Source organism: Barbus barbus, assembly GCF_936440315.1.
Source record: "Barbus barbus genome assembly, chromosome: 31".
NCBI classification, from domain to species: domain Eukaryota; kingdom Metazoa; phylum Chordata; class Actinopteri; order Cypriniformes; family Cyprinidae; genus Barbus; species Barbus barbus.
This window is the reverse complement of record NC_136759.1, coordinates 24,601,832-24,616,157: the sequence shown is the minus strand read 5'-3', so window position 1 is coordinate 24,616,157 and position 14,326 is coordinate 24,601,832. Positions and strand designations below refer to the sequence as shown.

The window sequence follows — 14,326 nt, the reverse complement described above, 5'->3', positions numbered from 1 at the left end:
ACCTAGGATGCCTCGAGAGTGAGTAAAACACACAGGCTAATTTAAATTTTTGGGTGAACTAACCCTTTAATGGGTTATTATCATTAAGATGACAGACTTTCTTTGTAATAGAATGCTTGATAACAAATTGTGCAAAACCAGGAATGTGCAGATGAATAAAATCTGGATTTCATGCTGATTACAGAGCTCAAGGTATCTACCAAACTCACCCTTTTCTTCTGCTGATCTTCTAGATGGTCTGCACCCAGCAGTTCTACTCTCCGCTTTGCTTTGAGAAGATAAATCACTGTCTGCGCTGCCATCACTTTTCTCTTCTTCACTGGCTGAAACGTCACTTTCATTTGACTCTGTGAGAAGAACAATAACAATAAAAGGAGGGAATGTACAATGTGCAAGGACCTTAAGCTATGCAGATGTCTATACCTTCTTCCTCTTCTTCTGAATCAGAACTGCTCTGAATGACAGCAGAACGTTTACTAGCACGGGTCGCAGGTCGGGTGCTGCCTCCGCGCCCCTCTTCGTCCGAGCCTTCGTCGTCTTCCAGGGTATCCATGAGTTTCATCTTATTAACTGCTGCCATGGCGGTCTTGCGAGCCCTCGGCCGGCGACTGACAGATGATGACGACTCGTTCTCCGAGGCGTCAGAGCCTTGCGAAGGCTCTTGGTCAGAATCGCTGCAGGGTCGTGGTCTCTGACGCTCGTGTAACCTGCTGTGCCCGTTCATCTTGGCATGGCCCTCTAAGACACACAAGGCAAATTTTACAGGCAAGTTGTTATTGTCAAAATAAGTGCGTGTCATTTTCCACTAGCTGTATGTGCTTGAAATTTCTACTCAACCGCACACAATGACACACAGGGTTTGTTTAACAGTTTGTCTAAAGGATCCCACCATGTCTGCGTTTTGCTCCATTATTCTGTGCAGCTCTTCTTGTGGCTCTAGTCTCTCGTCTGAAGACACGAGATAAGGATGAACGTTCCTCATCCTCTTCTGACTGACTCGGAGATTGTTTGCTGTCATGATCAGACCCTATTATCAAAAGCACAAACTGTCTTTAGCACCTGACGGCAATTCCAGAGTTTCTGAAAGTCCCATGTTATAGAAGGAATCAATTTTAACAGTATTTTTTTCTTATTTATTGTCTATAACATCTGGTCAATGGATAAACGGCTCCACCTAGTGGGTTTCTAAAGAATGGAGCGCATTAAAGCAATGTGCATTCAACAGGAACAACCATTGGTGGAAGTAGTGGATCCAGTTCATAAAACCAGGCTGAATTATTCACTCACAACTCGTACTGATCTGGTTTTCGAGTGGTTGTAGAGTTTACAACTCATTGGAGGGGAAGACTGTCAGTGAATAATGCAGTCTCAAGTCTGCTCATAAAAACACTTAATGCTTTGTGTCCTTCATTTATTTTTTTTGAAAATTCCACAAAAATTCCACCTCTTCATGTGAATGGGCAGTTCACTTAAAAATAAAAGATTTAAATTTTCAATTTAACTAACCTGTACACAGGTGTTGTTGCAACAGAGTGCCTTATATATTAATACCAGAAACAAATCATTTTCATGAGTTATCCGTCTTACCGGATGAAGATGAGCAACTCCGTCTGAAGGTATCCTTGGCCTCATTGACTCTGCGGCGCTCTGGTCCAGACACTTTGGCTGAAGTAGATTTGGCTGTAGACTGTTCTGTGTTTTCCTGAGTTTTTATAGTAGCCCTCTTTTGACTAGGGTCAAGAGGGGGAAAAAAGAGACAGGTTTGTTTTCTGAATGCAAACAATTCAGAAGAAAAAAAAAGGAAGAAAAATAAGAGCCAGCAGCATAAACATGGCAGGGTGATCCGCTTACCGTGTGGATCCTTGGCTGAAAGGAGCCGACTCCTGATGTTGTAATTTCTTCCTGAATCTTTGACTGCGTCGCAGCTTCAAGCTACTTTTGATGGCAGTCTTATAGTCTGAAATGATTTTCCGTATACTCTCCTCGAAAAACGCTGACAGTCGCAAAGTCATACTGTAAATCTGTCAAAACAAATAGTGCAAGAACATTAATGCGTCTTCAAGAATTAAGCAAAAAGGCAAGCAGAAAGAAGAAAAGGCAGAAAAAGAAAACGATTATCCAAGACATTAATGCATTACCTTTGACCGTTTGCTTGGCGTGTAGGCTTTAGCATTGGCAAAAATAAGCCTGGTGTCCTTGCAAAGGTCTATGGGATTTTCATAACGGTCTTCTTCAAGAGTTTGCCGCACTGTTCCAAGGTCCATAGGGGTGTCGATAATATTACAGTAATCCTGGAGACACAAAGAGGACACATTTAAATTCCGGCTTCTACTGACAATGCTTGATCCCACCTTTAAATCAGATCCACATCTCCAGATTAAAGGTGCTGTATGTAGGATTGACACCTAGCTGTTGAACTAGGTATTGCAGTCCAAATTCAAAATATTGGAGACGTTTTTTTTCACCCGGCCCCTCCTCCTCAGACTTGACTCACACACAGGTTGCCAGATTAAGGACACCAACATGAATGAGCACACATGACGATGAATGACATGAAACACGCCATGTTTTCCACCAACTGGCAACCCGGCATGCCAATACAATTGGGTAAACTGGCAGTGGGCAGGCTTCACAAACCAAAATAGAGACTGTCATTCCAGCCCGGAACGCACATTTTCAAAGGAGAATAACTGACTGTAGCATTGTTTTTAAGATAAACATGTTAACTTGGCATGTTTCTTAAATATCTGCAAACATATTATGGTATTTATATGCTTTAGTAGAGTCAAAAACTTGCATACAGCACCGTTAAGACAGATAACCACTTTCCTAACATGATTCTATTGATTGTTTTTTTTTTTGACTCACAGGATATTCTCTCTGATCTACAGGATTCCGGAACGGCTCTGAATCCTCGCACTCAAACATGTAGTCCAGCAAACGTTTGCAGTGGTCCTTCCATGCATCCCTGTCCTGCACAACCTCCAGTGATGGCTGACGAAATCAAGACACAAAACAGCATCTTAAATGCACTTATTTTTCCATCTGAACAAACTTCTTGTTTTCAGTTTAGTGATGGAATTTTTAAAATCAAAGGGCAGATATAGTAGGATAATCAAGAGTGTAACATGATCTACCAATGTGCAGTATATACTCTCATTCCACCCAAAAATTGGGATTACAGTACAGTGTACAGTTATATGCATTTAATACCTGGCGAAGTCTTTGTCCTGCAGAGGTTCCAGGTGCATCAATGTCATCCATGTCCTAAAAGCCACAATCTGAATCAATCTCATGTTTTACAGAAAAGGCAAATAAAACACAGGTGAAACAAATACACTCACCTCATCGTCAGAGTACTCCATGTTTTCAATGGCATTGTAGATCTCCATAATATCTGTACAGTGAGGTTTACTGTGGCCACCAGGGAGAAAAAAAAAAGTTAAATTACTGAACAAAACATAAATATCACAAATGGATCTTCCCTAAAGACCAACCTTATGAACTTCAGAAGAACATTTGTTATGATTTTTGCCGACTGTGCAATCTTGCTACGGGGCTCATTAAAAGTCTTGGCATTTTGTTCAATGTGTTTCACATCCCAGATCAATGCAGACAGTCTCCTAAAAAAGCCAAGACATGTTAAAACACTAAAAGTAGACATACACTAATGACATGAAACACTAAAACAAAAAAATTAAACATTCAAACTGTCATTCATTCAGACTCATTCCACTTTCCTTCGGTGGGACATAAGGTATTTTGAAGAAAGGTCAAACTGCTCTTTTTGTAAAAAAAAATCCAATGAGTCCAATGGAGTTAACATGCACACACGTTTAAGCTTCTACAAAGACCTTGCATGTCAAGCAAGTATAGTCAAGCTGCAGGTGACAATATTTGACATGCTCTATGTACGTGCATTGATCAAAGTTAATGAATAAAAGCCTAAATTAAATCTGTTCATATAAAGTGTCTCTTCAGCAAGCCTGGATTAAACCACTCAATTCATTTAGATTATTTTTCATATGGGTTTAGAAATGTTACGGGGATGAGTGAATGGTGACAATTTTTATTTTTAGGTGGACTGCACCCATTAAGCTACAAACCTGTAGAAGTTGTGCTTGAGCCGCAGTTTGATGGTGTTAAGGTCGGTGGGATATGCAATGACAGCACAATATGTTGGATACTGAGTGAGGTCCACCGGACCAGAGAAAGGTGCTACGATATCTGTTGAAAAGAACAGAAATTCACATTCACTTCATACACCAGAGGGTCACAGTTAAAGGGTTAGTTTACAGAAAAGTGACATTTTCTGCCATTATTTAGTCACACTCATGTCGTTCCAAACCCAGAAGAGTCCATCATTGATCTTTAGAACACAATTGAAGATATTTTTCATTTTCAATTTTGTCCACACAATGAAAGTCTACATAATCCAAAAAATAAATAAATAAAAACCTGCTAAATTTATACTTTGACAAATCTCCTTATAAACTTTTTGAAGCTTTTAAAACTTGCTAAAAAAATAATTTGAGTCAAGGGATTGGAACGCCATTAGGCTAAGTAAAAGATTATGATTTTCATTTTTGGATTAACCATCACTAGCCCAAGTAGTTCATCAAAATTTGAATTGCTTAAATGACAAAAAAAAAAGGATAAAATAGGATAACGCACCCACAGTCACAAGCTGTTCTATGCCTGCAACAATGCGTGCACTCTCTTGGTCTCGACCCTTGTCCCCCCATTCACCCCCCTGAGGTTTATACAGGATATCGATCATCTCCTCATCTGTCACCGGCACTCCTGCACTCTCCGACTCCGGCTGCTCAGCTACAGAAACCCAAATAAACCAATAAATAAACCACAACGACGAAGTACCTTTCTGTTAGAAATGGAGTAAACATACAAAGTCTGAATATTTAGTGCAAAGATATGCAAATTCATCTCAACTTTGGGGGAGCACTGAAAGAAACATACATTGTGTATCTGGTATAAGATAATGCTCTAGCGGTCAGAAGTACCGTTTTCAGGGATAGCCTCCACGTCCCATGGACTCAGCTTTTCTATCTCACCATTGTCCCACCTGCAAAAACATGAAGTTAAAAACCACTGCCAAAGGACTAGAGAGTACACCATCCAATAATTCAGTTTGGGCTTACTTGACTTTGAAGCACTGAAATAGGCTGTCGGGATATTCGGACTGATATGGTTCCTGACAAACTATGGACCCAAACCACCAGGCGTCATCGATCACAGAGCGAAACCGATCACCTGCAGAAAACGAAGCGTGAAAACCAGGACAGACGTGACTCGATACGTTGCAGGCTACCAAAATAAACTCGATCGACTCTGTTCTCAGGTCATGACTCCAAACTTACTCGATGTCCACACTCTGTTGCGTGCCTCATCGTAGCTTTGACGCAGCACCAGAAAATCAATTACATCCGGCATATCATGATATCTAAGGAAAAAATGGCACCAAAACATGCACTTTTGCTTAATCTACACCAAGACGCATCGATGCCAATATAATTGAAATTTCAACTCATATCTTGCCAGCTTACTTTATTGAAAAGGATCGGTCTGTTATTTTGCCTGTTCCAGGGTCAATCAGGGTCAGTTTCAGACAGCACAGGGTTGGAGGGCACACTTCATACTTGATCCCTGTTATTTTTACAAACTCTTGGTCCTGGTAAAAACAAATGATTTATGATTTTCAAAGCCAGACATGCTGAAAACATTAAAAGCTAGGCAAGTTGCATGTATTGTTTAAAAGCATGTTCAAGGTGAAATACATCAAACACAAGTGTATGGGAACTTAATCATGTGAGACACTTCTGGGAGGTACAGATCATTTTGATGATAAACTCATGCATTTCAGATCATGACTGGTATTAGTTTAGTTACCAATGTATATATGCATACTGTTAAGATTAGATCAATGCAAAGTTTTGCAAAGCACTTACGAAGGGATGCATCTGATAAAATCAACTCTGTCTAGAAAAATAATCCCAGGATTCTTTTGATCTTACTCTTAACGCCATCTTCTTCCATGGCTGTCTGTCTGGGTTAATGGGGTACAGGTTAGTCCTGCAGACTGCATCCACATATGCCTCATGACCCTGACGAAAATAGATGACCTGTGGACAGATTCAAAATAAATATACATTAAAAAAAGGCTTTTTATCCGATTTAGACATGAATTAGCTGTACATTAAAACAGATGAGATTAAAGAAAACTTATTCTGTACCTCGTCTCCCATTTGAGGGACGAAGGGGGACTTTCGGGGAATGACGTCAGTAATCCATGCTGAGGGACGGAACTCATTTGAGATCTCTCTATTAACGGGTGGTCTCGGTTTTGGTTGCTAAGGACAACAAATTTATAAAAAAGGGCATTAAAACTCCCATAGTTTTTAAAAACTTTTTTCCAAAACCATCCAACACAGGCCTAAATTAAGTGCTAGCCAATAATAAACATGTCTCTCCAGAGTTACAACTAGGAATTTGAGGAAACCAAAACTGGGGCAAGGAGGGGTCATCACCTTGGTACTAAAGTACCAAGGTGATAAACTTTAAAAAGGACCATATAAGAATTTGTAATAGTGACAGTAATGGCTGTGTTGTACACCTTTGGTGTTTTGATTTTGGGGTTTTTGTGCTTTCGAGGTGAAGACACCTGTTCCTCTTCATCAATGGTTTGCTCCTCATCTGCTACATCTTCGTCTTCCTCATCCTCTTCCTCAGAGCTACTGATCCTGCGCCTCGCGCGTCGACGAGATGGAGACGCAGTTGGTCGCAAATTTATTCCTGCATCTGCCATCCAGTCGGAATAATCACTGGACGAGTGACTTTAATTATGAACAAAGAGACATGTAAATATTTCCTCATGAACAAGTTAGAGATGACAACACAAAAAACTATAATAAAGACTTAAAGCGATAGTTTACCCACAAATGTTTGTTTTTAATTCACCATGTCGTTCCAAGCCCGTAAGGTCTTTGTTCATCTTCAGAACACAAATGGAAGACATTTTTGATGAAATCCAAGAGCTTTCTGACCCTCCATAGACAGCATTTTGTCGATGTTCTTGGTACCTTTCTGGACCTTGAACCTGGTAGGACTTTTACTGTCTATGCAGGGTCAGAGAGCTCTCGTGTTTCAAAAATATCTTAATTTGTGTTTCGAAGATGAACGAAGGTCTTACGGGTTTGGACATGAGGGTGAGTAATTAATGACAATATTTTCATTTTCGGGTGAAGTATACCTTTAACACTTTAAAGGTGTAGCTTATAATTTCTGCGTTACGAGCAGGACCAAACAGAATTCCAGAAATAACAACAGTTTCCAAGTGAACCGTTTCGAAATAATGACAGACCCAAAGTCCTGATTTTACATTCATACTTTAAAAAGGTGGACTGAATTTAATTTCAGTTTATAATCACTGTTGGAACAACACACCAGCATATATTATTATTATTAATAATAATAATAATAATAATAATATCCAAATAAGTATTGTATTTCATTATGCAATAATACTTTTCTCCAAATCTCAATATTCATGAAGCCTTGCAAAATGCTTGGAATTATGTGAATATTACAAAATAAACATAAATATACAGTCCCCTCCATAAGTATTGGGACAGTTGAACATAAGGCAGATATAAAAGATTAAAAGCTATTATTTAGTTGCAGATCCCTTGCACACAATCACAGCAGTGAGTCTGTGACCCAAAGACATCACCAGACTCTTGCTCTCATCCTTTGAAATACTTTTCCCAGCCTTTAATGCAGCCAGTTCCAATTGTTGCTTGTTTTGGGGAGTTTCTGCCTTTACTCTCCTCTTCAGCTGCTGAAATTCATGTTCAATCAGATTTAAATCTGGAGATTGACTTGGGCAATCTTAAGACTTTCCATTTCTTTGGGTCATTGTCCTGATGCAATATGAAGCACTTCCCAATGAATCTGGTGGCATTTTCTTGAATATTGGTAGGCAAGATGTTTTGTACCCTTCCAAATTCATTCTGCTACTGTCATCATACATTAAGTCATCAGTAAAGTTGAGAGGGCCTGTTCCAGAGACAGCCATGCATGCCCATGCCATGACACCACCTCCACCATGCTTTACAGATGAGGCTGGATGCTTGGGATCTTTTGCAGTTCCCTTTTTTTCTCCACATTTTTGCTTTCCCATCACTTAGATGAAGGCTCATCTTTGTCTCTTCGGTCCATAAACACAGTTCCAAAACTCTTCTGGCTCACCTTTGTGCTTTTTTGCAAACTCTAATCTTGCCTTTCTATTTTTGGTGCTGGTCAGAGGTTTGCATCTTGCTGTGTAGCATCTGTAATTCTGTGTCAAAGTCTCCTGAGGACAGTAGATTGTCAGAGCATCACCCCAGCTTTCTGGAAGTTGTTGGTGATTTTACAGACACGTCTTTTAGGATTCATTTTCACAGCTTTTATGATTTGTCTGTCATCAACTACTGTTGTTTTCTCAGCCGATCAGGTCGTTGTTGGTTGCTGGTGGTTTCCAAACTCTTGATTCCTCCATGACCTTTGTTTTTGCTAGAGCTCTAACTGACTTCCTCTTTTCTTTTAGCATCCAAATTTCTTCCTTTTCTCTCAAAGTCAGCTCCCTCATCTTCATCCTGGTTTGTGTGTGTCATCATCGAATGCAAGATTCAGAATACAGAAGTAATGGATATAACTGATACGACACATTCCCTGCTTTTAATATCTGAAGAATTAATGCAACAGGACACAGCTGATCACTTAGAAAGACCTGAGAGGCAACTGCTCCAATACTTATGCTCACATCAGATAGAGGGATGAAACTCTAAAAGTGCTGAACTTCTTAGCTGGTAAAACATCTATGTATTGAATCACCCAATAATAAAATGGGACATTCTGTAGTTTTGTCTCATATTCATCTTTTAATCATATTTGTAAATGTCTTGACTCCACAGCCAACAGAGCAATTTTGTCTTTACTGTTCCAATACTTTTGGAGGGCACTGTATATCATATAATGAAGGGCTTCACCTATGATGCTAACAGAGATATAAGATTATCAAAGTGATAAATTATCAACAGGTCATAAATATTAAGTTACTGTTTGCAATGATTTGAGTAAAAAAAAAAAAAAAAATTACAACTGAACATTTCTACTTTCATTTTAATTAGCTTTACGGTGCATTATTATTGGAAACAAATTGCAATTCCATTTGGTGTCACTAGTGGAAGATATTACACACTTCCTTTTTAAAATTACTACAGTGGCAGAATAAATACCTTGAGCTATCACTCCTCCATTCCTCTTCATCCTCAACAGATGAATCAACGTCACCTCCCTCGATTTCACCCTACACCATTAACACATATTAACATGTATGATATGGCATAACAGTATTTTAAAAAGTGAATTAACAAACACTCAACCTCAGAAGACGCCGTTTCCTCCCCCTCCTCACATGAGAACTCGATGTACTCTTCAGCTAGACTCCCTTTACGCTCCTGATTCTTTTGCCGTTTACGAGACTGTGTACGTTTGATGCCCAGCTCTTCATCATCAGAATCATCCTATGGGCAGAACAGGATGTTTATTGAGTGCTGACATCAATACCCATAATGCAGTTCATAAGGAGGCAGAACCCTACCCTGAAGGTGGTGTGGGTCACTCTCCTTCTCTTGGTGTTGTAAAGGGTGACCTCCTCCTCACCCTTTGCTATTCTGAATGACTCCTGTGCACTAAATGAACAAGTCATTCATTAAATTAAATTTGTTCTGTAAATCCAGACTGCAGAGTTTTTGCTTAAACTTCATCTGTACCATCTGAAGACCATCTGATAGCTTTCTTGTTTACTTTCCAATAACCAACAACTTAGCAAAGATATTACTATCTCACAATACAACATACATACAAGTTGGCATTACGAATGACATACAAATTTTACATTTTAATATTAATAAAGTGACAAATGTATAAACATCTATACACAAAACTCCATTAAAGTGCCCCTATTATGGATTTTTGAAAATGACCTTTCATGCAGCGTGTAACACGGCTCTAAGTGAATGAAAACATCCTGCAAAGTTTTAAATCTGAAAGTGCTCCGTGTTATTGTCTCTCAAAAGAAAGTCGACTCTGAATCATCGATACGAGTTGTTTTTAAAACAACATGAAACATCAGCATATTGCCCGCCCAGACCTGGGAAAACTTGATTTTCTAGTTGGTCTGAATGAAAACGCAAATTCATTCTTTGCCACTAGGTGCCGCTTTTGGAGCGGTAAAAATATCTGTTTCCCTGGTAACACTGTACACAAAGCAGCACTGGGTTCACAAATACTGCTTTATTAGGCATTACAGACATGATGAAAGGGAAATTATATCGACCAATCACCACAGATTAGAGTCATGCTAAGGAGGAATCAATGAATCGTTGAGCGAATCGTTTCGGAGTCATTGAGCAAATAAGGTAAAACTAAATGCATATAAGACAACGAAAGTGGTTTTTGACCTTGCATGCATTAGGGACTCCCAAAACCCAAATATGAACCTTTCGTAACCCATAATAGGGGCACTTTACCAGTTTAAGTAGCTAAAGAACATTCAGCAACATAAAAAATATATTAATCCAAAGTTCATGACCATCATAGCTATTTGAAGGAATTTTAACTAATGTACTTGCATTAGTTGCATATAATGCATAAAGTTTATTTTTTAACTTTTTATAAAAAATAACTTAAATACAATAAAACAATGTAATTAAATGTTTAAAAAAAAAAAAAAGCAAATAATCTTATATTTAATCATATCTGGCGTGTTTTAGACAAGAACAAAATGTCATAATATGTAAACAAAAGTATTTGGTGTTGTTCGAAAAACACTATAGCAAACAAAAATCTGAACGACTGTTTTAAAGCGTAAATACTGTTTGACTTCCTTCTCCCTGATGGGGTTACCATATTATTTCTGCCGTTCTCGAAGCACCACCTACTGTTAGAAAGTGGATTTGGTTTTTCATGTTGGGGTTGTTAACATCAGAGCGTATGCCTCTTTTACACAGCATACACAGTGTTGTCAAATTAAAAAAGGTTAATGGAAAAGAAGCAATCTAAATGATGAAATTCACCTGTAGCCACTTGCTGTAAGCTCAGGCACCACCACCCTGCGTCTCCAGGCCTGAAGGTCCCTCTCTGTGGCCATCTGACTGCGTGGAGCATTCTGGTGCATCTGCCGGACTCCCTCTACCTGTCCACTGCGCCGTAAACCCACATTAGGTGGAGACTGAACCTCCATTCGCTCGTTCAGTGACACTGTGTAATCAAATCGCAGCTATATTAGATGAAACTCTGTGGAGCTTCAACTTCAAATGTACAGAAGTGGATGTTTCGCTCTAAGACTACATGCTAATGGAGAACTTATAGGCACCTCTGTGGGGAGTTCCAGGCTCTGGCACACGGGCAGGAGCAGGAAAGCCACCTTCTGCCTGAGCTACAACTCGTCTGTCCTGGTGCTCCTGAAGCTGGTGGATGGCAAAATCCAAGGCGCTGTGACGAACCTCCTCGCTCTCTGTAGATTGCTGACTGATCACCTGTTCCACGACCTCACCATCACCTGAAACATTTTTAGAAGTCGCAATTAGAAACACTCCATATGATCATAGTTTTTTTTTTGTTGTTGCCTGTGCCTGTAAGTTTTGTGCTTTGTTATTTTTGATATGAAAAAGTCTGAGCTTTTAATTAACAATAAATGTGATTTTTGGTGCTCTTTAATTTCGTGTGACAGATCGCTGTTGCTACCTCTGTTCAAACAGCAGTGCAAAGCACGTGAAATAAACATCAATGAACATCAGAAGGTATGTTGAAAGAAACAGGACAATTTACTGAAAAGTATCCGGAACAAATTTACTGGAATTTTTGAAAAGGTCCTGTTCACACATGATCTCTTTACGGTAATTTACCAGTAAAGTCTGTATGTGTGAAAGCAGCTAATGTTGTAACAATTTTACATTTACCTCAGAAAAGCCATTCAATGTCCATAAACTCGTTAGTTAACTAGAAATACTATAGAGAGGAGCATTTTACTAATTATATTTTTGCTTAACCTGATAGTGAAATCTTCATTGTTTAATGCAATCCATGTTTGAGTAAATCTTTCATGAAAACAATTACAGTCACAATTGTTTTTAACAATGATAATGACAGTAAAAGGTTTTTTTATAATATCATTAAAATGTTATTATAAAACTGCCTTGTGTGCAATTTAAATTACTCTTTTTATTTGGGTACTGATTATTAAATTTCAAAAGTTTTATTTCAGTTTTGGCTTTTGACCAAAACAAAATAAACAAAAATTTCAGTTTCCGCTATTAAAAAAAAAATCAATTTGATGCACAATTTGTTTTTTTAAACAAAGGAACTGGTTCTGAAACAGTTTTTTCAGTGCTCTGTTTACAATGTACCCCACATCATATTAGAGCAGTCAACAGTGAACTAGGGACAATCTACAAAAATGTTATGACAGGGGTAGGGACGTACTTGTAGCGACGTAGCCCAGTTGAGGGACTAGATGCTCATCTGCAATGTTTTCTCTTCCTGGGACCAGTCTTTGGAATCTGGGAGGGTGAGGGTTACCATCAACGTCCACCAGGAAGGGAGGAGGCATCAGGTGTGGGGCCTGCTGGGTCTGCTCATCCAGAACAAACCCATTGGAGTCCCGGATCAGCGGCCGATAGTCAGTGTGGAAAAACACCTGGTCTGGAAGCTATGGATGAATTTGGAGAAAGAAATTAACAGATGAAGAAATTATATATAGAAGCTTGTGAGTTGTTTATACAAGAGGTCTTAAATGCAATACAGATATATAAATATTGTCAAATCATCATCTTCAGATTTCTCATTTAGAAATCATACAAACCTTCTCATAAGGCTTAGAGCTCCCAAAACCAAAAATAACCAGATGTCCATGAGAGTCCGTCATTGCAAAGCGATGCCCATCAGTGGTGAATTTACAGTCAAATACAGCACCATGTCCTTGACCTTCAATCTTTACCACAAAAACAAAAGGTTTTTTTGGGCATGGTTTATGATTGATACAGTAATAAAGTTGCGGATGTTTAAGTTCTGTAAATAAAACTGAAAGAACATTGGGATACTCTACCATATTAAAATAATGCATGGTTTTGGTGCCTATGATGAGGTCCCATATGAAGACATTCCCATCATGGCCTGCAGACAGCATAATGCGAGGGTCATACGGATGCGGCTCCAAAACAAACACCTCAGCCTCATGACCCTGTGAGGTGAAGAGAAATGCATTAATCTCCATATAGCATAACATTAGATAGGTTTTAAAGGCACAATATGCAAGTTTTCGCCGCTAGAGGACGCATTTTTAAAACAAACAAGAAACAAAGGCGTAGTTTAATGATGCCATGATTGAGTGTGGAATCATGGGAGTTGTTGTCTCAGCCAATGCAATCCGATGAGCAGAAATTATCATTGATGAGCTAATGTATTAAAGACTTAAGGTCACTGTAGTATGAAGCAGGGTGGGGCTGTGAGTCATGGAAGTGAAACTAGGCTGCTGGAGCGATTGCTAATGAAGGACGAGCGCCATGCACAGCTCGAAAGCATCGGAGCTTTTATTATGCCACAGTCAACCCATTCCGCTTCTTCAGGTCATGCATATGTGGGGCAAAGCAGAGCTGTTTTATCATACTAGATGCATTTGAGTGTTGAAGTGTTGTTTCTAAAATGCATAACATACTAAAGCGTCTTTGGGGTTTCCATGTTTTCTACAAATAAAACCGGAAATCGAGTGTGTATGACGTCTTTGGCAGGCGACGCAAAGACTCGGTCCATTACACTAGTTAAAATTGCTAATTTCTCTGGATTTAAACTTTCTTCGAAACATTTGGGATAATGCAAGTACACAAGTCTGCTAAATATATAACACTGTTCTAGTGTTTTTTGGATTTTTAATCAAAAATCTTACATATTGTGCCTTTAATCTCTGGTCTAAGCACATGACAGTGCAGTATCAAACTGTTCACTGAAAGTATATATTGCACAAAAACAGACAAGAATTTTCTCAAAATGGCAAGCTACAATTTTTTTTTTTTCTTCATTTAATTTGTTAAAGGGGTCATATGATGCGATTTCAAGTTTTCCTTTCTCTTTGGAGTGTTACAAGCTGTTCATGTATAGATCCCTGAAGTTGCAAAGACTAAAGTCTCAAAACCAAAGATATATTCTTTATAAAAGTTAAGACTCTGCCACGCCCCCCTAAAACGGCTCATTTAGAGACAGAGTGATGAAG

At 38.9% G+C, this 14,326-nt stretch overlaps 1 protein-coding gene across 2 annotated transcripts in view; it reads right to left on the bottom strand.

Annotated features, from left to right (window-relative positions):
* Nucleotides 1-14,326, bottom strand: part of LOC306851708 (bromodomain and WD repeat-containing protein 3-like) — a 28,144-nt gene that overhangs the window by 3,554 nt on the left and 10,264 nt on the right. Inside the window, exons 15-41 of one of the 2 annotated variants that reach the window (XM_079388145.1) lie at nt 13,166-13,300; nt 12,923-13,051; nt 12,544-12,769; nt 11,435-11,620; nt 11,136-11,319; nt 9,659-9,749; nt 9,441-9,581; nt 9,294-9,364; nt 6,632-6,851; nt 6,252-6,368; nt 6,033-6,140; nt 5,565-5,689; nt 5,379-5,461; nt 5,160-5,271; nt 5,022-5,083; nt 4,675-4,830; nt 4,107-4,227; nt 3,498-3,623; nt 3,345-3,414; nt 3,214-3,267; nt 2,869-2,994; nt 2,139-2,291; nt 1,852-2,021; nt 1,588-1,730; nt 890-1,027; nt 424-738; nt 210-347 (exon numbers count right to left, since the gene is read on the bottom strand). In XM_079388145.1, the coding sequence (XP_079244271.1) occupies nt 210-347; nt 424-738; nt 890-1,027; nt 1,588-1,730; nt 1,852-2,021; nt 2,139-2,291; nt 2,869-2,994; nt 3,214-3,267; nt 3,345-3,414; nt 3,498-3,623; nt 4,107-4,227; nt 4,675-4,830; nt 5,022-5,083; nt 5,160-5,271; nt 5,379-5,461; nt 5,565-5,689; nt 6,033-6,140; nt 6,252-6,368; nt 6,632-6,851; nt 9,294-9,364; nt 9,441-9,581; nt 9,659-9,749; nt 11,136-11,319; nt 11,435-11,620; nt 12,544-12,769; nt 12,923-13,051; nt 13,166-13,300 (3,700 nt within the window). The remainder of the gene's footprint in view (nt 1-209; nt 348-423; nt 739-889; nt 1,028-1,587; nt 1,731-1,851; nt 2,022-2,138; nt 2,292-2,868; nt 2,995-3,213; nt 3,268-3,344; nt 3,415-3,497; nt 3,624-4,106; nt 4,228-4,674; nt 4,831-5,021; nt 5,084-5,159; nt 5,272-5,378; nt 5,462-5,564; nt 5,690-6,032; nt 6,141-6,251; nt 6,369-6,631; nt 6,852-9,293; nt 9,365-9,440; nt 9,582-9,658; nt 9,750-11,135; nt 11,320-11,434; nt 11,621-12,543; nt 12,770-12,922; nt 13,052-13,165; nt 13,301-14,326) is intronic. The other variant, XM_079388146.1, reaches the window with a different exon arrangement.